At 44.7% G+C, this 20,679-nt stretch overlaps 1 protein-coding gene across 1 annotated transcript in view; it reads left to right on the top strand.

Annotated features, from left to right (window-relative positions):
• Positions 1 to 19,805, top strand: part of LOC149367133 (ferric reductase 1-like) — a 56,213-nt gene extending 36,408 nt beyond the window's left edge. Inside the window, exons 12-15 of the mRNA XM_089554365.1 lie at positions 1,409 to 1,508; positions 5,333 to 5,491; positions 16,519 to 16,775; positions 19,662 to 19,805. Of these exons, the coding sequence (XP_089410491.1) occupies positions 1,409 to 1,508; positions 5,333 to 5,491; positions 16,519 to 16,775; positions 19,662 to 19,769 (624 nt within the window). The 3' untranslated portion in view covers positions 19,770 to 19,805. The remainder of the gene's footprint in view (positions 1 to 1,408; positions 1,509 to 5,332; positions 5,492 to 16,518; positions 16,776 to 19,661) is intronic.
• The last annotated feature ends 874 nt before the right edge of the window (positions 19,806 to 20,679 follow it).

Genomic DNA, 20,679 nt, shown 5'->3' with positions numbered 1-20,679 from the left:
TATCACATAGTCATTCGATTCATGCTCTTTTTCGCTTTCACCACACGTTACGTAATTTGTTAGTCTAGATTTGTCATGCCCCAGTGCCTTGTTTTTTGCTTTGGTTGATGTTATTGTTTCTGCTGGCCAGAAAAGAAGTTGGCATCCCAAGCTCTGTTTAGGGTAAATTCTGTAGTGATCAGCGATACTGTTTTGCCAGTGTTCGCATGAATTCCCGATTGATATGTACAACGTTGATGCATTTGTTGATACTGCTAGGTTGTAGTACAAAAGGCAGGCTTGGTAGTTGCAAGTTGGCGTCAGTCCTGTCTTTTCTGTGCCTTCCGTGTTCTCGTTTCTTGCGCCATTACCAGTTTTTTTTTCTTTCAATTTAAAGGGGTATGGACATCCAATTTTAGTGGCATGTTTTCTTCTCTGCAATTATGCGGAAGACGCTACTATGCATGAATCGCTACGTGGTATTCACCTACGACCGCTAAATAATTCATAATCCAATTTTTCTGTCATGCTGTGTCGGTTTCGGCTTCAACAGCCGAACGATGGCTGTAACGTCAAAGAGAGGTTATAAGTCTCGTGAGGCATATAATCGCTGCCTCATCGTTTTAATTTACTACAGTGTTGAAGCCAGCCTTCCTCAAGAGCCGGATTGACAATGAATGTGGAATCCCCAATTAAAGAGCAGTTTTTCATGCCTCACGTCACCTGTAACCACTCTTTGACGTCAAAGTCATCGTTCGGCTGTTGAAACCGACACCGACACAGCACGGGAAAGTAGCTCGATTAAAAATTATTTGACCTTCCTAGGAGAATACTACGTGGATATCCGTGTATAATAAGGTCTAACGCCTCATTACAAAAATGAAACCACGCACCGAAAAGTTAGGTATGTATGCTCCTTTAAGCGTCCTCACAGTTTTATTCGCTATGTCCTGCACCCAAAGTCCCTGTCCGATTTAAATAGTCGATTGAAGCGGCTGTCATTTTGCAACCTTCGCGCAATTTAAATTTATTGCACGTCCGCAGGGAAACGTCGGTGTAAGATGGTTTGGTTTATTCGGGTTTAACGCCCCAAATCGACTCAGGCTATGAAGGACGCAGTAGTGAAAGGCTCCGGAAATTTCTACCACCTGGGGTTGTTTAACCTGCACTCACAACGGTCGGTGTAAGAGTACAGATGACAGGACTGAAAGATGAAGGCTTAAGAAGTAGGTGTTCAGTGCAGCATTTTGTTATTTTTTAGGCACGAGAGGAGCGAACATTGTGGTGTGGGCCACATATTTCCTCCAATATCGTTACCTATATGACCTTGTTCTTGAAACTATGATCTTCAGCACTCAAGGCAGTTGTTGCGCTATTAGAAGCATGTTGATTCTAAATGAACGGTGTGGTCAAAACGCTCTTGTTTCAGCCGATCATGGCTCTCTTCCGCTGCCATCCAGAAGAACCGAACCGCTACATCTTCAACTGGATGCACTGGGCAAATGGCAACACGGCGCAGGCGTTCGCAGGTGCGTTTGCTTTTGTTCTCTCGAAAGGCAGTAGGGATACGCACGGTTACTCGCGGGCAGAGATAAACTTTAGTGGTATACGCTCTAGGAGGTAACAGAGAGAATCATGGAGCTAGTTTCCTTATCCAGATGCCTACTCCTGCATGCCTTTGTGCGGGGCACTTGGAAGGTGGCACCTTCAGTCGGCAGCATTTCTGGCTTATTGAAAACTAAACCTTACTTGCATAGAAAAACAATACCTGGATACCATTTTAACAGATTCGTTTACAGGTTCATTATTTTCTCTTAATCTCATTTAGTCGAGAAGCCTGTGACGTCAGCACTCTATCTTGCAGCCTCAGGTACAGGAAGCAACGCTGTAATAATTAAGTTTAGATTATCTGCCTGGCCAATACGAAGAGCAACGCACCGGAAGACACAGGGAAACAAGACAGCACTTGTCTGCGTCCTTCTGTCCCGTGTTTGTTTTTTCTGGTGCACTATCCTTCGTAATGTAATGTTAACCTGACCACCAAAAAAAACTACTCATAACTACGAATTCCTCAAGGAATCGTTTTCAAACGCTGGCCGAATATTACGTGGCGCATGATAGCCTTAGCCGCTTATGTGCCATTAAACCCAACACAACACAACTCTTCGTAATGTAATGTTAACCTGACCTCAAGAAGCTATTCATAATTGCATATTCCTCAAGGAATCGTTATCAACGCTGGCCGAATATTACGTGAGTTGTCGTAACCCAGGGAACTGAATTTATTGCGAACACCATGAGAAAACCATAAGAAGCACTCAAGTTTGAGCACTTGAAAGTTCTTGTGGGCTGCATCCAATGAATCGGAACCTGCTGTCTCATAGCTAGAGCCACAGCTATACAGCCAAGGTCCTTCAAGGGCAGGTAATAATGACAACGTCACATAAGGATTTATTAGAAAGCGCAAGTACACAACACCGCTCCATGAAACCTTTGTTCAAAAGCACTTCGACGCTACCGGCGCGTCCAACCGCCGTCGGAGTGATTAGTTATTAAGGCGAAAGCCTGTAATGCCTCATTCTATCATCATTTATTTACTGTTAAAGGCCCCAGGCGGCATTACATAAAGGGGGGGGGGGGAGAGGCGAACAGTAATCAAGTCACAAAGAACAAAGTTTATAGCATAAACTTAGACACATGTAGATACAGCTGTGAACACTTTAAAAGAAATGCAAGCGAGTAAGTAGGTAAACAAAACAAAAAGAAAAAGGAAAAGGCCTTCAACAGGAATTATTAGGAGAATAAATCAACTAACATCTGTTTAAACTTTAGGGAATCAACTTCATTCACAAAACTGTCTGGAAGGACATTCCACTCCGCTATGGCAGCTGGCAAGAACGAGGAATTGAACGCATTGGTTGAACCATGAATGCGTTTAACACTACGGCAATTAAACAAGCGTCGCGATGATCTTAAAGGAAGCATAATTAGGCTCTCACGTAGTCGGGGAAAATTATAATAAAGTTTATGAAATAGACAGAGTCTTGCTATCTGACGACGGGATGCCAAGGAAGGTAAACCAACGTAGGATTTGATATTAGTAACACTCGTCCAAGAATCATAATTTGATGTTATAAACCGAGCAGCTCGATTTTGAATGGCCTCTAACATACGTGTTAAATACTGTTGAGGGGGATTCCAAATACTCGATGCATATTCAAGTTTAGTACGGATGAAATTTTCATATGCGATAAGTCTAACCTTAAGGGAAAAAAATGTGAGCGATCGTCTGATGAATCCTAATTTTCACAAATTTTCGTCCGTTAACAAAGCGTGTCACACGCGTTTATCTCGGGAACTAAACAAAGACATAAGGAAACCAATGATTGCTTCAGATAAAGGAGGAAAAAATAAACGTAGAAGCCAAGTTTGATGACTGTAGTCTAATTATTGCATTAATTATAGGCAAAAATGTCAAAAAAAACGTCAAAAAACGCGGACGTCGATATAGCCACGGGAACGGTGTGAGGACACATCCACCGAAAGTCATCACGGAATAGTGAAAATTGTCGCAGAATGATCGGAAAAACGTCAGATTTGTGTTAGAATAGATCTAAAAATGTGTAATTTAGCGTAATTAACACTGAAGATCCCCGAAAGATGTATAATCGATATAGCCACAGGAATGGTGTGGCGTCACATCCACCGGAAGTCGTCACGGCATGGTGTCCTCGGCTTTCGCCTCTCAACACTTTAGTTGCCAAAGTGTCCTCGCAACTTTTTTTACATTTGTTATCTTAGGACTTAGAATGATTACAAACAAGAGTCGTATATGAAGTAACGGCGAATTTCTCCAAATTTCCTGCGTTGGCAGTGGAGGCGAAGACATCGGCCCACAATGAAGGAACGAAAATAAAAGCTCGCTCGGCAGTGGAGTCCCAACCTAGAATTTATTATCTGTATGCTATGAGACGGATGACGGAGGAGGAAATAAGTGATCTTTGAGAGCAGGCTTGCTGTCACTATAAGTGCAGTGGTAACAGCAGGTGCGCAAACCTTTACTACGCTTAGTAAAGAGTCGGGAAGGCGTGGGGTTGATTTCGTCGCAGATAGGCCAGCTGTTGGAGAGTAATATGAGCGAACAAAGAGGTCGACATGATTATAAGTGGACTCTAAGGTGTTAGCTAAACGCCATGCATACACTAGTTTCAGCATTGTTGGTATTTTATAGGGAAGAAGATTAACTGAGCTGGTAGCACGTGAGAAGTGGCGGCGTCAGGAAATGAGTGAGTGGTTAGCCTGTGTAGGTATGCAGTCGACGTGCATTTTGTTTTGCGGCAAGATACAGATAACAATCTACTGCCTTAAAAAAAAAAGAGGGGGGGGGGAGATGATGATATCACGAAGCAACTGGAAGCACGCATGTTTTTGCAGTTAGAAGCGTTAAGCCAGCTACCGACCAGTGCCAGGCATGGATCACGGCAGCGGGCTGGTTCACAGTACAAACTGTTGACCGCCTATTGCGAACACTAAAGGAAGTCAGCTTTCATAGTTTAGAGGATGACGCGCATTAAGCTGGCCACATTGTAATCAAATTGTTTTGTCACTCAGACCTTTGTTTCCTTTTTGGTAATCACGTTTTTTCTTCCTGCTCCTAAATGTACAAAATATATTGGTCATAGAAATAATGTGCAGCAGAACGAGTTTTGAAAAATGTACTGAAAAATATTTCAATTTATGTACTTTCGCTATAGAACATGTTTCACTCTGAAACGAGCTTTTCGACCATATACTTATTATCGGTTTTAACAAGAGCTGTTGTCGGGCTAATTGGTGACCGTCTACGTAAGCCATGTTATATAGTTGATAATTGTTAGGTGAGTTTATAGTTGGAGCTCTTCCTGTGCTTGTGTTCTACTCTTATGTGTCGTAGTTTTAGCGCAATATAACATGGCTTATGTTATTATGGGCTTTATAAGGTCTCCATTAGAGTTAGTTCTTGGGCTAGTTGGTATTCTTGACTTAAGCTCATAGTTTTTCAGCGCAACGGCAGACGGCCACAGAAAAGAACTGTGTTCGTCCTTCTTCTCTTCCTGCTTCTTTTCTTTGGCCGTGTGCCGTTGCGCTGAAAAACCATGAGTTTGTAAGGTCTCATCAGTGTGATTACAAGGTCATTCAACATTAACCTTTCGGGCACCTCTGCGATCTGGTTAAGCAGAAAAAAAGTCCCATGCCGAAAACAAGTCAAATTGCTCGTGCAACACCAAGACGTTTTGACCACAACCTCTTGCAGAGACTGCTATGAAAGTGTCGACTATTGCGCTCTTTCTTTTCGTTCACCGTGGTTTTCCAGTGGCCACGATGTGTTTTGCCCCGGGACTGGCCAAATCCTACCTGGCGAAATCGGCCTGGTTCCTCCCCACCCTGGCGATGTTTGTCGTCTTCTACGTGTTCGTCCACTTGGCCCTGCAGGTGCACAGGTCTCTGACGAAGGGAGGCGCAGCGGCCGCCGGTGAGTGTCGACTTATACCCCTGTCAAGCGCACACGTTAAGTGCACTTACGGGGAGTGCGCTTTGGCATCCCGAGTGACGCTTTGGGCTACGCGGTGCTAAACTGGAAAGCAAAGTGCACTCATAGCAAAAAAAGATGCTGATAGAAATGGACGGAATTTCTTAAGAGGTCGATGGAAAATGACTCAATAATTGATTGCTTAACGTGATAGCGCCAATAAAACGATGTTCAACAGCTTTTAACGATGAAAAAACAGAAATAGAAGAAAAGCCAAGACCAGCCAAGACTTTCCAGAATTTCAGCAACAAACAAGATGGCGGCGGGCAGTGATGTTGCCATGGATGTGGCATCTGATCTCGCTCCTTTGTGTTGTTGCTTCGCTTGTGGCTATACCTAATGATTCTTTTTCTAAAAACAGTGTTATAGCATGCAAAATAAAGTTGTAAGTACTTTTTATACACTATACATATTTTGCCTTTGAAGTCGCTGCTGGCGAGGCTACGCACTCGGCCAGCAAAGTGTGGTCCGTGAACGCACTCCTAGCGGAGTGCACTCTTCCGCGAGTGACACTCCACTTGCGTCGTTTAGATGTGGCAAGGTGTACTTGCAGCGAGTGACACTCTCCGTAAGTGCACTTAACTTTCCCGCTTAACCGGGGTATTACAGCTCCTCTCCCTACTAGAGCCTTCATTCCACTGCGCGCAATACCGCGTCAGGTGCAGAAAAGTATCTGCGTTGGCATCAGGTTTGACATCTCATACAAGCAAGTTCATACCAGATAAGGGAGCAATTTCGTTGATCCATTGGAATTAAACTAACTTAATTACTTGTCGGAACAATCTGTAATGCAGTGAATTACTTTTTTCTCCTGCTCATCTATTTGTTCACTGAATTTCTACTAAGCAGTAATTCGGAAGCAAAATAGTCAACTACTTCAAGAACCACCCTTATTAAAGCCCCACTACTCTCTGTGCTGTGAAAACTTGGCCGGCAAACTGGGGCGAAATTTTCCATGCAGACTTTGAAGCAAAGTTTTATTTCATTTATTGTTTTCTTAGGCCCGAAGGCATTACATAACGGGGGGGGGGGGGGCATATTGGTTTACAACGGCGAAAGTGATAGGAACACGCATAACAATAAAAAAACAAACAAACATACAAACAAACATAAAAGGGGTTGTAGTCATGTCAGGGTTCCCCAGCAGGTGATACATTACTCATTAAAGATGTATCAAACAATATTCACTACAAGGAGTGCAGAAGCGATCAAGATCTTTATGCGGTGAATTTTTATTTTCTAGCGGAATGGCACTGAAACATTGTTATATAGTAACAAACACGAAACTGCATCTGACTCGCAATAGTCCGCGTCAAGAGCAGAAAAGTATCTTCGAGAGGGTGGTTTCACATCTCATACAAGCAAGTACAAATCAGGGAAGGGAGCAGTTGTTTTGCTTCAGTGGAATTGAGGTATTTTAATTACTTCTTGGAAAACTTTGCAATTTGTTAAATTACTTTTTGGACAGTTAATTCACTGGTGTAATGAACTCCTACGAGGCAGTGATTTTGAAGTAATTAACTACTTTAAAACCAACTTTTTTTTAAATGCCCACTACTTTTTCTACTGCGATAACTTTAGTATTTTAGACGGCAAAACGGGGCGAAATTGACGCCCACTTTGAAGCAAAATTACTCTAGCGGTGATATAAAGTAATAAATTTGAAATGGTTTCGGGAGATCGGGAGCTACGCGCATCTTTTTAAGCGTAAATATTTTGAGAAGAAGCATTTCAAATATCGCCTTACTTTTGAAACACAATTGTAATGCAATATTAATTTTTCAGAGCAGTAATATGCAGAGTAATTGAAATGTGTTTTCTTGCTTTTAGGAAGGTGAACAATCGTGTATTTAATTACTCTTACAAAAAAGGTTTGCATTATATTCTTTCGTAATCTAATGTCCTTGGCGATCCTTTCACATCTTTTAACACTAGCGCAGTATTTTTGTCCGAGTGGGCGTCTTACGCAAAGCATACTTTATCTTGTTTTAGGTTTACATCAACTATATAGGCAAGAAGCTATCTGCGATAACAGGCACTCTGTCCTGCTGCAGAAATATCTTACCGGAACAAACTAAACTTCAGTTTTACAATGCGCAATTCGCTCCTCACATTAATTACTGTAGTCTTATTTGGAGCTCCACAACAAAACGAAATATTCATAAAATCAGTGTGCTTCAGAGAAAAATTCAGGGGCACTTTGATGATCTGAAGTGCGCGAGGCGAAAGCCTTGCCACGCAATTTTGGCTGCACGGCCGTAGGCCCACACGAGGCGGCTATGGGGTGATTGGATTGGCTAGTCATAACTCATCACTAATTAGTCACGACTAATTAGTCATTATTGGTCAATGACTAACTAGTCATGACTAATTAGTTTATTACTGGTTAGTAATGACTAATTAGTTGATGATTAACTATCCATGATTTGTTAATGACTAACCAGTCATGACTGGCTAATGACTAGTTAGTCATGACTAATTAGCCGATGACTAACTAGTCATGGTTGCTTAATGACTAACTACTTATGACTAATTAGTTTGTAACTGGTTAGTAATGACTAATTAGTTGATGACTAACTATCCATGATTGGTTAATGACTAACCAGTAATGACTGGCTAATGACTAGTTAGTCATGACTAATTAGTCGATGACTAACTAGTCATGGTTGGTTAATGAATGACTACTTATGACTAATTAGTTTCTGACTGGTTAATGACTAGTCATGACTAATTTCTTCATGATTGGTTAATGACTAGTTAGGCATGACTTGTGACTAGAAATGACTTATGACTCACTTCAGATGTAACGGACGGACGGATTGAGTCACGGCCGCGAGTATGAGCCATTAATGGCTTTCACCTTAAAAATTTTGCGCTGTTTGACGAACGTTGAAATACAGACCACCATCAAGAACCTATTCCCGAAATACGGCATCATTAGATTCATGCACAGTTATAAACATCAGTTGTTAAACCGGCTCTATTTTTTCCTCTCCAGAATCTGCAAATTTTCTTAACCTTGTGGCATCATTACAGCAGCGAACAAATATATGCATTAGCAACCCTCCATATTGGTTAGTTCCCTATTTCCGCACCCAATACAAATTCCAATGCTTAAAACAAGACCTACCATTGTTTCTCAACAAATACCCACACGTCTTTTTCAGCTAAGAAAGAAATAAAAACATGTGTAACTTCAACTGAAACGATACGCGTCACCCTGATATGCTGAAAGCTCTTATTGGTTTATGACTTTTGATTATGATTTGTTAAAGGATTTCAATTGTCCTGTATTGTGTGCTTCCAGATTATAATATCTTCTTTTTCACGATTTCTGTGTTTGATAATAATATCATTGTACCTGTTCTTTTAACTTTCATGAGTGTATAGTTTTTATCGTTCAATAAACTGCGTTGAGTGCAGTTTTGTACTATGGCCCCTGGGCCTCGTCAAGTTGCTGAGTGCAACTTTTAGCACAGGGGACCTTCAGAGTTGTCTGTAACCGCTCAGAAAATAAACGAATTGATTTGAACAACTGGACAATATAAAAGGAGTTCCGAGCTTCCGGGCGGGTTGTGGCGGTGGTATTCTTGGCGTATTTTTACGCTGCCTGATTGTGAGTCACCACTGATTACCATTCCGTCTCGTGCCTGATCAACTCAAAAGATATGCCGGTTCGCAATCCTCGCGTAAGCCTTCAGTGACAAGGGTTTGATGTTAGCGTCGTGTCACTTTGATGTCAACATACTCACTGCCGGTCCCGAGCTCTTATTCAGTGCAGCCCAGCTGGCATCTGAGACAATCCTACTTTTCATTGCGTGATAACAATGCCCGTCCTCGTCGAACAGCCTAGACACGACTTCGAGCTGCAGCCGCTCTTTCTGTACATTGAAGGGAACACCGACTACGCGCCCTACGTCTCCACGCTTGTGCTTGCCTTATTTTCTAAGCGTGATGGCATCCTCTAAAGGAGCAATTACAGCCTAATGGAAACGCCATCTACCAGTGCAGCGCACGGTACTTCGCTACAGAGTCCTACAGGCGTGTAACTACAACTTTTTTCCGGATACCAGGCATTTTTTTTTTTCGCACATCAGCACGGATACGTCAGGCGTACTAATAGCACAGACTTCCTACAGCTAGGCACTATTTGCCAGTACCAGATGGCTGACCAAAGAAAAAAACGGCGTGACATCTGAAGCCTATTCATCCACCATAATTCCCATCTGGCCAAGTCCATATGGAACTGGCTAAATTTCCAAAGTCGTCGCTAGGCACACTGCGAACCTGTAGGTCGTGCACTTAGGACACCACCGTCTACCTCACTCAGTACTGCGAGACAAACTACCTTTTCAGAAACACCGATGCTGAATTGCGAATTCCATCCTCAACGGTACAGCCTTTCGTAGCCGCCGCGGTGGTTCAGCGGTTATAGCGCTTGGCTGCTGACCCAAAAAGCGCGGGTTTGATCCCGGTCGCGGCAGTTGAATTTCGATGGAGGCCAAATCGTAGAGGCCCGTGTACTGTGCGATGCCAGTGCACGTTAAAGAACCCCAAGTGGTCGAAATTTCAGGAGCCGTTCACTACGGCGTCCTTCATAGCCTGAGTCACTTTGGGACGTTAAACCCCACTAAACCAAACCAAACAATCGTTCGTCACGGTGAATGGAGTCGTTTTAACTAACAGGGGAAGAGCATTTGTGACAACACTTACGCAGGAAAATGTATGCAACTCAGTAGCATAAAATATCAAAAAGCAAGTGCCTAGCCTAAGCAAGAAAGGGACTCACTGAGTTTGCTAATTAGGACCATCACCTACATGATTCCTCTGTAGTAGGTGTTGATAATAATTTGAACGCCACGTAACATTATTATTTTGGACCATGGTCCACGGCTTTTGGACGAAAACGTGTATCACAATGGACACCAAGAAACGATGCGCATCACTCTTTTTTGTTTTGTGCACTCTCGCGAAGCCGTGAGCACGCCATACGCAACGCCACTTCTGAATGGCGCAACAGCTATCCTTCGCAGGTGCTCAATAATTCGTAGATCACGCAGAGGTGTCTATCCAGATTGTGAGCCCGTGAATCCGATTGGTGCATGAAAACGACTGTCAGCGTTGTAACAATCCTCAGAGGGAAGTGATTCAAACCTGCCCTGCGAACAGTTCTACGCGGCGAATAGAATCCTCTGCTGGATGGTTTTACACAGCTTGTTCGGCCCATCCGTGATGCTGCGCCAACCAAGTGACGCCACACGATGTGCTTCCAAAAGGAAGTCAGCTGTTGCAGGCCGCTGAGATCATCATACACGTAGCCACAATTAGCCTTGCCTTGCTCGTGAGTTCTTCTCTTCGGTCCAAACCCGGAACAAGAGTCTCTTGGAACCATCCGTCTTATCCCGGCCACCACTGTCCTTATCATCGTAACAGTAGATTGGGAAAAGAGGGGGATGGGGGGATTCTTCATCTTTGCCCCATGTTTTGTACCATGCTAGCAATTCAAACTGCCTTTACAACTGCAATCAATCAACGTTATTAAAACCACGACAAGAAACTATTTCAACACCTTTGTAGTCTTCTGCTTGCATGTGTAATTACCATAAGAGCTTTCTGTTGGTCCAAGCAAATTGACACAATCGTTTCAGCTGGCTGTTAAGTGGATGTATGATATTGGAGGCAGCGTGCGTGGAAGGAATATTACCAACGGACATGGCGCTGCCTCATTCTTCTACGTATGGAAAGGAACATATTTAAGTGGGGAGTTTGAGCAAAACAAGAAAGCCGCAATATTTCTACGACAGGTGACTAATGTACACAAGGCACGGACCAGATTTGAAAGAATTTAAAGTGTCAATGTTTCGTTGAGTATGGTGAAGAAAAACGGTCAGGTATACTGGCCTTAAACGGGACAGGATGTCAAACCTATCTTCAACTTTATATAGGGCTATATGCTACTACTTTGATTACGATGTGCCGTCACTCTCCCGGCACATTCCTAGGTGTCGTTTTTTACCCAGTGCAATTACTTACGAGCGATGGCGGAACTTGGCCGCCATCCAGACGCCTCACCCCACTGTCAGTGCATCCACTGACATGCCTACTACCTATATCACATTAGTAAAGCCAACGCGTTCTAAAGTGACCCATATTTTGCGCCCACATGGAGCGTCTGGTCGAGGCTCTTCTGGAGAGAAATGTTTTTGGGCGATGACCGAAAACTGCACATAATTTATACGCACATAAACCAAAGCACAAACACTCATACGGCCACCAGGGACTACATGACCACGGATGAAATGATCCCCAAACTTATTGCAGCAATCGGAATAGCGCACACGAATTTCCTAGAACTCAACGTTACTTTATGCGCCTACCAAAAGTAATATGTGTCACTTGTAAGATTAGGTTTCAAACGGAGGAGTCATCCCACAATTCGTTAGAGGGTCTTGCACTTCTTTCAACCGCATGCGATTCACGCGTTTGCCACTTTCTATTGAGCCGCGGGAATTTCTGATAGGAGCCCAATGTCGTAAAAGGCGCTACCACGGAAGTTATTCTGTTGCATGCGCTCAAATTGGAACTCTTCGCTTCGGAACTCAGCCGCCGCCGCACAAATGGAAGCTGACCCACGCCTGCTGTCCCGCATTTGGTTCCGAAATCAGCCGTCAGGAGGTAAGCTCCCTTGACAATCTAAAGGCGCGGCGACAACACTGAACACCAAGCTTCTCCTTCTTGCTTCATCATTGCTTGCTTTTTAGCTTTCTATCTGCTCTTACACAAATTTGCTCGACAGTCATCGGGAGTGCGTGGTTGGGCTAGCAACTGTGATGCCAAGCAGCAAGAATTTGGCCCAAGCCACACCCCAAATTTTACCTTAGCCGATTTGGACCAAAATTGATGTCCAGCCATAATTTGGCGCGCCCGACACGCTGGAAACCTCCAAGTTTGACCCGGGCCATTGCTAAAATTTGGACCGCATCACCCCCGAAATTTCACCTTGAACGATTTGGACCAAAGCCGATGTCCGGTCACAATTCAGCGTGCCCGACACGATGACAACCTCCAAATTTGACCCGGGTCATTTTCAAACATTTGGTCCGGGCCACTCACGAAAACGTGGTTCGCAGCTTAAGAGGTTTACGGCATCTCGTCTGCTGTGATGTCGCTGGTGGTGTCACCATTTACGTCACCGCGCTTTGGCACGTAACAAAAGGTGCTTAACACCGGAAAATTTTTTCTTGGCAGGAACCTTTCAGATAAAGTGGGTTTTGTCGGCTCACCTAGCTCTCATCAAATAAGTTTCCTCTCAACTTATGCATGTAGGTTTGCGAAGCATGAATTGAGATTTCGTATGTAAGAGTCACTCGAGTATAGAGTCATGTTAGTATGCACGCAATGGTCATTGCACGTCATTGCATCATCGTGTTGACTAGCGGTATGGGGCTCGCGTTTATTTATTTATTTATTTATTTATTTATTTATAAATACTGCGGTCTTGAACTACAAGACCATCGCAGGTGGGTACATGATTTGTGTAACACCAAAGGACAAAGAAAAGGAAATACAGCAGACAAGGCGTCACAGCAACGAAATTAGTACATCACACTGTACTGTATCAATTCACAACCTCCGAATATATATACTGCAGTCATAGCGCCAAGCATATAATTAAGTAAATCTAAACAAATTACTCATCAACCGAACATTCAAAATTTCTTCACTTGTTGCAGCAGCTCCTCAAAATGGGACAAATTATTCTCTTCCACTATATGACCAGCAAGGTTGTTCCATTCGGTAATGGTTCTCGGAAAATAGGAATATTTGTAGCAGTTCGTTCTTGTGGATAAAGGTTTTACGGAAAGAGAATGTCTCAGGCGTGTTGCATAACCACTTAGGCGTTCTTATGGGAAGGCGAGATCAAAACCACTGTATATATACAGCTCACACGTGAATGTTTATTTGAAAAAAGAACAATATATGTGCACACATGAAACTAGTCAGGCGCCACAACAAAGCAACTAATAACGCATTAGGTGCCAGTAGACAACCACGACCAAAACCAAGCGCCACAGCTCTTATACCCACATCCATAAATAGACTTCCCGAACACTATAAATGAGCGGGCATTAATAGGCTTGCACCACGCTTTTTCGTTGCCCAGCACTTTGACCAATTCGTGTGCGGATGCATCTCGGCTTCTGTACTGTATAAATGTTTGGTGGAAGAAAGACTCATTCCAACGTATCCTAAGCTGGACCGCTCTCAGAGCGAATGTGTGATAACCCTGTTCGTGATATAACCCAGTGCGCCGTCCCCCATGCAACGCGACGCGAAGGGTTATGAGCGTTGTGGAAAAACAACGCTGAATTTTCTGGCTAGACGAGCAGCAATTCCGTCATCGTGGGCCGGCCTACTAACGTGCTTTGCTTTCAAGCACTCACATTGTCTCTGAAGTGCAGAAGACAGGGGCAGAACGTTAAGTTCAGGTGCACTTTTGTGCATGCAATGTGGACCTACAACTATCCTCAGTGCTTTCATAGTGGAGTCACATAGTGGAATCCGCCTTTTTCACAAAATGTGGCACCGTCTGAGGAGTGGCGAAAATTTGTCGGCTGCTCGTTGCATACAAACGCAGGTGCAAGATGCAGGCGTGATCTCGTTCCAAGAGGAGTCAACTGCGCCTGCGGAGTGGCAAGTGTGTGCTTGACAGGTGCCGCCATCTGTCGCATGCGCCACGAATATGAATTGCGCATGCGCAGTAGGAGATGGCGATTTTCGTTTTCAACCAGCGGAGCTGGAGGAGAAGAGGCGCGCATGCGCAGAGCGGCTTTGTGAAAAAGGCAGATTTAGCAAGCATATTTGCAACTCGTCTGAACGTCGTTTTTGTCTACAAAAAGGAAACGAAGATACTCGGCTGTGTTCCTTTCATTTCATGCATACTAAAGTGCGCCAGATAAGGTAAAATAAGGGGCAGTACTTGGAAATACTGCAATGTTCAGCCTCATTGCGACAAAACTTTTCCCGGCATGCACTACCGAGGATTAGTTTGTTACGAGCTCGTTGACCGTCATCGTGAGTCCCACCAGTCTTGACGGTTTTGTCTCGTAATGTGGAGCTATGCATCCAATATCTGGCTGTCAGCATCACAAATTTTCCAAGTGTATTTTTACTGGCCTTGCGCGAAAGTTCTCCTGGTCTTAGTATGTCTGCCGACAACCGAAGCTTTGCAGTGTTCACTCCATATATGATTGTTGTCTGTCTTTGCGAGTCCAGTGGGCATGATTCAACCAGTAAAAATGGGCCCGTTACGATCACGTGCCAAATTTGAGCCTATGGCATAGGGAACGAAGAGCGAGCGTTTAGTGCAGGGGATCGTTCAAAGGTGGCGCTTGTGCCACTTCTACTATATCTTCTTTTGAAATGGCGCAGCCTGCGACCTTTTGGCAGTTTTTTTTTTTCACAAAACAAAATTCTTAGCTTTTGCAGAAGCAGCCCTTAGCATGCTACGTCCTTGTACTCCTCTGGAGCCTCGTTCTCTTTCTGCTGGATCACGAAGAATAAGATGATGGCGAAAGGACAATGCTATAATAGATTAAATTCTGTGCAAGCTGTCGATCCTGTACTTCACTTGCGTGCGTCTATTAATCCCGTACTGTTTGTTATCGGTGCCATAGCCGGACGCTCGCCCCTGGGGTTGTCAGATGGCAGGATGGCGTCGCCAAAGATCAGCCATTACAGCCGCTTGGTATATAAGTTCTATGTCACTTATATATTCAGAAGCACCATGTCCATCTCATGGAGCTGTCTTTGCAAGGCGAAATGTCGTCTATATGTCCGAATAACGGTTGTTACCATCCTTAGCATGTGAGTGCTGGCATGGAGGCACCATAACTGTGCTTTCTCCTCAAAGCTCTTCCCGAGTTAGCTTGTCTCTGTATGACGTCACTGGTGTATAGGCACGGGAAGCTTTATTGCAGTTTGTTCAGCTCAGTTCAGTTTTTTTTCCTTAAAGGCCCTCTTTTTAGTGGGTGTTGCATAAGGGGTGGGAATACATTTGAAAATGTGAAAGAACAGCAATGATTATTTAGCATTGAAGATGATCTGTTACACGATCTTGAAAAACAGATGGCGAAGCGATGACGACGATGTCATAGGGAAGGCCGTTCCATTCTGAAGCTGTTCGAGAAAAAAGCGAAGCAGAAAAAGTAGCAGTGTGCGATGGTGGGTGTGCAACTTGCAATGGGTGACTGGTGCGGTGAGATATGCGTGCTGCGGCTGTGATGTACGGGGCTTGATTCAGAGAAGAATAAAAAAACTTGTGAAAAAGAGTGAGGCTAGCGATGCGGCGACGAAATGAGAGGAGTGGCAACCCTGATTTCACTTTCAAAGTTGAAACACTGGTGTCGTACGAGTATGAGGAATGAATTAACCGTAAGGCAAGATTTTAAACAGATTTCAATGCAGTGATTAGATGTGTTTGATGTGGGTTCCAGATGGCAGACGCATATTCTAATTTCGGTCTTACCAATGATTTGTACGCGAGCAGCTTTACCTTATGGGGGGGGGGGGGGGGGGGGGGGGGGGGGGGCAAGACGGAGGTGACACTTAAGGAAACCTAGTGTTTTATTTGATGCTGAAATGATGTTACTAATATGAGCGCGCCATGAGAGATCAGGAGAGACAGTGATTCCCAGATACTGTACGATTCTGTTAGCTAAATAGGTGTATTAGAAACAGAGTAATAAAAGCGATAAGAGTTACGGCGACGAGACAAAGACATGAGTTTGCATTTAGAAGGATTAAGGGACATCAACCAATTATTGTACCAGTTTAATGCACTCTTAAAATGTGCCTGAAGGGTGTGTTCATCACTATTGTTAATGGTGCAGTAGATGACACAATCATCCGCGTCATTGTTGGCGCCAGTCTACGCTTGACTAGCTATGTACCTGTCCTTGTTATTTCAGAGCCGGGCGCTCCGCCCTTCGGGGACGCGATAGAGCCAAAGCCGGACCCTGGAGCACCTGTCCCGCCGGCACCTGCGCCGGCGCCAGCACAGCCACAGGACGCGGCGGCACCTCCCCCGGCGGCACCAGCGGCGATGTCGCCCCCTCCGGCAACGGCACAGGGGGCTGATGCGCCCGCGTTACCCCCGGATCTAGCGGCCGCCGCTATCCAGGATGTCAAGAAGAGCGGTGTCGCGGCCGCTCCCATGCCACCAGAGGTGCGCCGCGTTCTTTTTGCGTTTGGCACACTGGATGCTCTGTCACCAGAGTTTCGTTCCGTGTGTATGTCTGCTCTCTTGCGCTCTGCATGTTAGGCTTAGCTAGAACAGTGTATTTACGTTCGATGGACCTCCGCTTCGACACTGCGTGTTGCTGATTACATTAACTGCGAAAAGTTCAGATAAGTCTCACTTCACTTCACGCTCACTTCACGCTGCTCACTTCGTGCTCACTTCACGCTGCGAAATGTCGTCTCCATTCCTGAATATTCTTGGTGAAGTTAGCGCCAAAAACGAGGCCAAAGTTGGAGAAAGACACAACACGAGAGCTTGTGCTTTTTTTGGCGCTAACTTCATCATGAATAAGATTCAACTCGCCAAACTTTCCACCTTAATGCCTGAAAAACTTAGTTGAATCGAATATGCGTGATTGTTCGGAGTCCTTGTGAATGGAAGGACTGCATCGTGACATACCTACCTTTGCAGGGTCATAGTGAATTGTTAAAACATTTCTTTCTGTCACTTTGGTTGCCGTTTTCTGTGTTCACGTGTTACGTCTCACGTCTGCTGAGGAGATGTTCAGAAAGTTTGCCCATTTACAGTTTTAATTGCATCACTGTGACTTCCTCTATGGTTAACGATTTGTGCAAATAATCTCATCTATTGTGCTACATCCGAGTCATGAAGTGTGGTTCTTGGGCCGCAAAGACGTGTCCATCAAAAGCGCCATCATCAGTAGAGTCGAGAGTGTCATGTGGTCCCACCTCGAGCCAATGACAGGTTTAGACAGCGTCTCTCGCTGCAGGCAGTAGACTACAAGAAACAAGTTTTAGTGAACTTCGCTTCATCAGAGTGAGCCACATGACAAAGAAGCTTGAATGCGAAACCGATGGAAAATGCGTCATCTGGTGTCTCGGATTCAACCCTTAGTTTATTACGGAAACTGGAGCAAGACGGGCCAATGGGTTTTCTTGAAATTGTATTTGTGCTTGTCGAAACGCATCAATAAAATTATGGTGGTCACATATAGTACGACAACAAAATGTTGCAGGTTGAACTTAAAATTCTGGTGTCAGTCACTACATATGCCCCAAGCATACTAGCGCCGTTACCTTCTGGTGGCGCGCTAGAGTGTGACTTTCCTATTGGTAGAAAGCTTTCACGCTGTCGCGATTCGGTATGTTCGAAACAATATAACAAGTTTTGTGATACCAATAAGCTAGAAGTGCATAAATTGGCTTCTAGGGTTCCGACCTCGATCCTTGTGTTCTGCCAGAGTGTTTAAGCCGAGCCCATAACGGTACTTTTATTTTCTGCAAGCTGGCATCGCGGGTGGAATCATGTTCTTTTGGAATTTGCGAACAGGCCTCGAGACTCTCATAACATCGCCAAAAGCAGTCTGGCGCGCATTTCATTTTACCCAGCTTCTCTTAAAAGATAAATGGTGTATGTTTCAAAATTATCCTAGACCTCCACTGGCAGCCCTTTTACGTGCGCTATGTGGGTTTCGTAGCACGCCACCAACACTCTAATGCCGAACGAGAGTCCCGTGGAGGCTTATTTCGATTTATTAAGAAGAAAAATGATCGGAATCGAGTACAATTTTAGTGTGCCAACCTCCCAATTCATTTTCCCAGCATGTTGGGCCCTGTACTCTTCATGATACAGTAGTGCTCATTAAGATGACAGCACCTTTATGCTAGGACTTCGATTTGTAGCGGCCGTGCTAGCAACGTTAGTTAGAGATAAGGCTGTTAACCATCAGTATCATGCCAGCTTGGTTCCTGAGTAAAATAGCCTACCAAGTAGTCTGTACTTTCATGCTAGTCAGCTAACCATTTCATTCCTGTCTTACGTTTCCTCTCCATGAAATTCTCTTCGTAGGTAACGGAAAGCTGTGTAGCCGTCGAAAAGAGAAAGACACGGGTAACTTTAGGAGACGGTTTAGAAGAGCGTCAATTTGGGCTAGATGGTGCATTATTTGAGACAGAAATGGTAATAGCGCTACAGCAAGACGTGCACAAGAAATACTGACACAGGACATGTGGTAACTTCATCTGAGTTTATTTACCGCGAAGCCAGCAAATATAAAGACATTTTGAAGCTTTGCAGTAAATAAACTCAGATAAAGTTAGCGCATGTCCTGTGTCAGTCTTTCTTGTGTACGTCTTATTGCAGCGCTATTACCATTTCTGTCTAAAATTTAGGAGACGGGAGTGACGTACGGTAGATTGGGGGAGATGTACAACATTCCGGGACAAAAATTTTGAACATTGAAAAATTATAAGTTACTCTTATGGAAATATTGAAGAGAATAGTCCATTCTTCTGATATGTAGCAAAATCTTTCTTCTAAAGGGTTTCCGTCGACCGGCTCGAAGATTTAAGACTGCCGCAGAAAACCAAGGGGGAATGATTTTGACGATAGCAAAAGCATTAATAGAAAAAAAAATTCGACTGCCGTCCGGTGATCTGCGAATATATTGATTGTTATGCTGTAATCTTACATTATATGAGAAAATTGCGTTCATGAGTGATTTCCCGCCCAAAAATGCTTCTGTCCAAAATTGCTGGGTATGAAGACGCATTCTAACGATATAGTAGGTGAAATTTAGAAGATTAAACTCGCATTGGCAGAGTAAGTAATGCGGAGGGTATATGACAGTTGGTCCCATAGGGCAACGGTCTCATAATGCTGACGAAGCTACTGATGGAAGGAAATTAGTTGGCAGCGTGGGATGAAATTTGCGGAGACGGGATGCCAGCAGCTGATCCTGAACAGGGTCAGTTATGCATCAGTGACAGTGGGCCTTTGACTAATAATGGACGCAATTAAATTGGTATTGATGATGACGACTTCATTTTTCATCTTTCTCGTCATCACCAGGGAGGCGAATCGTTCCGTGTCGCCGTGCTGGGCCTCTACGCCGTCGTGTCGCTGGTGATCGTCGGCATTCTCTGTGGAATCGTCTGCACCGCTCCACCGAAGCCATGAAGGCGTCCACAGATCCGCAACGGTTCTTCGGCGTCCGATTAAACCTGCTCCTAACACTTGCCCTCATCTTTAGTCAACCCAGAAGGCCGCGAAGCCTTCGTTTTCACGCATGTAAAATGCCGCGACGAATGGCTCGGTGATAAAAATTTTATTTATTTGTATTTAGTGTGATTGCACTGTCTTTCGTCACCCACTCGCGTGTGCAATAAATAGTGGCAGTACATATATTTCTAGTGAATTGTAAAAAAAAAGTTGGAGGCTTATCAAGGTTAAGCCCAGTGGATGCGAAGCAGCCTTCGTTTTGCATTCTTATTATTAACGTCCTTAGCGTTTGGAGGCATCTTGACCGCATACACGCCCGGCGCAAAGACGCTAGCGCGGTTGCGGGCACAGAGACTGAAGCCTGGCCCGCATGGAGCGTTTTTCCGGGCGATTCGTCGGCGTCGACGGCACCGGAGCGTTTTTTTTGCCGCCGGAGAGGACGTTTTCGCCAAATCGTTGGGTTCTGTCGAAACAGAAAAAAACGTCGACGCCGCGCCGACGCCGGGAGAGGGCCAATGAGAGCCGGAGCGGGCGTCACGTGACTCTGGACGGGGCCACGCCGGCCGAGAGAGACGCGCTCGTGAGCTCTCTCTGACCACGATGCGCGGCCGTACTCTGGCACTGTAGTTTGACCACCAAAACTGCGTCGTGCTTCCCGGAAAGACGGGCATTTGGCGCTCCGAGGGTACCGAGTTCTAGTTCACAATAGTACCGAGGCTTGGGCGTGGGGTTTCTCGGCCGAAACGGCCGAGGAGCGTGTTGTCTTTCGGAGGAGTCGCTTTTAGCTGGCCGCGCCGCGTAAACGGTAGCGCCATCTAGTGAAAAGACGCCAAGCATATCAACGCTGGGTTGAAGAAATTTTTTATCC

Source organism: Amblyomma mixtum, chromosome 1, assembly GCF_055824585.1.
Source record: "Amblyomma mixtum isolate Tamu chromosome 1, ASM5582458v1, whole genome shotgun sequence".
Classification (NCBI taxonomy): domain Eukaryota; kingdom Metazoa; phylum Arthropoda; class Arachnida; order Ixodida; family Ixodidae; genus Amblyomma; species Amblyomma mixtum.
The sequence above is the reverse complement of the archived record's forward strand: the minus strand, read 5'-3'. Positions and strand labels throughout refer to the sequence as shown.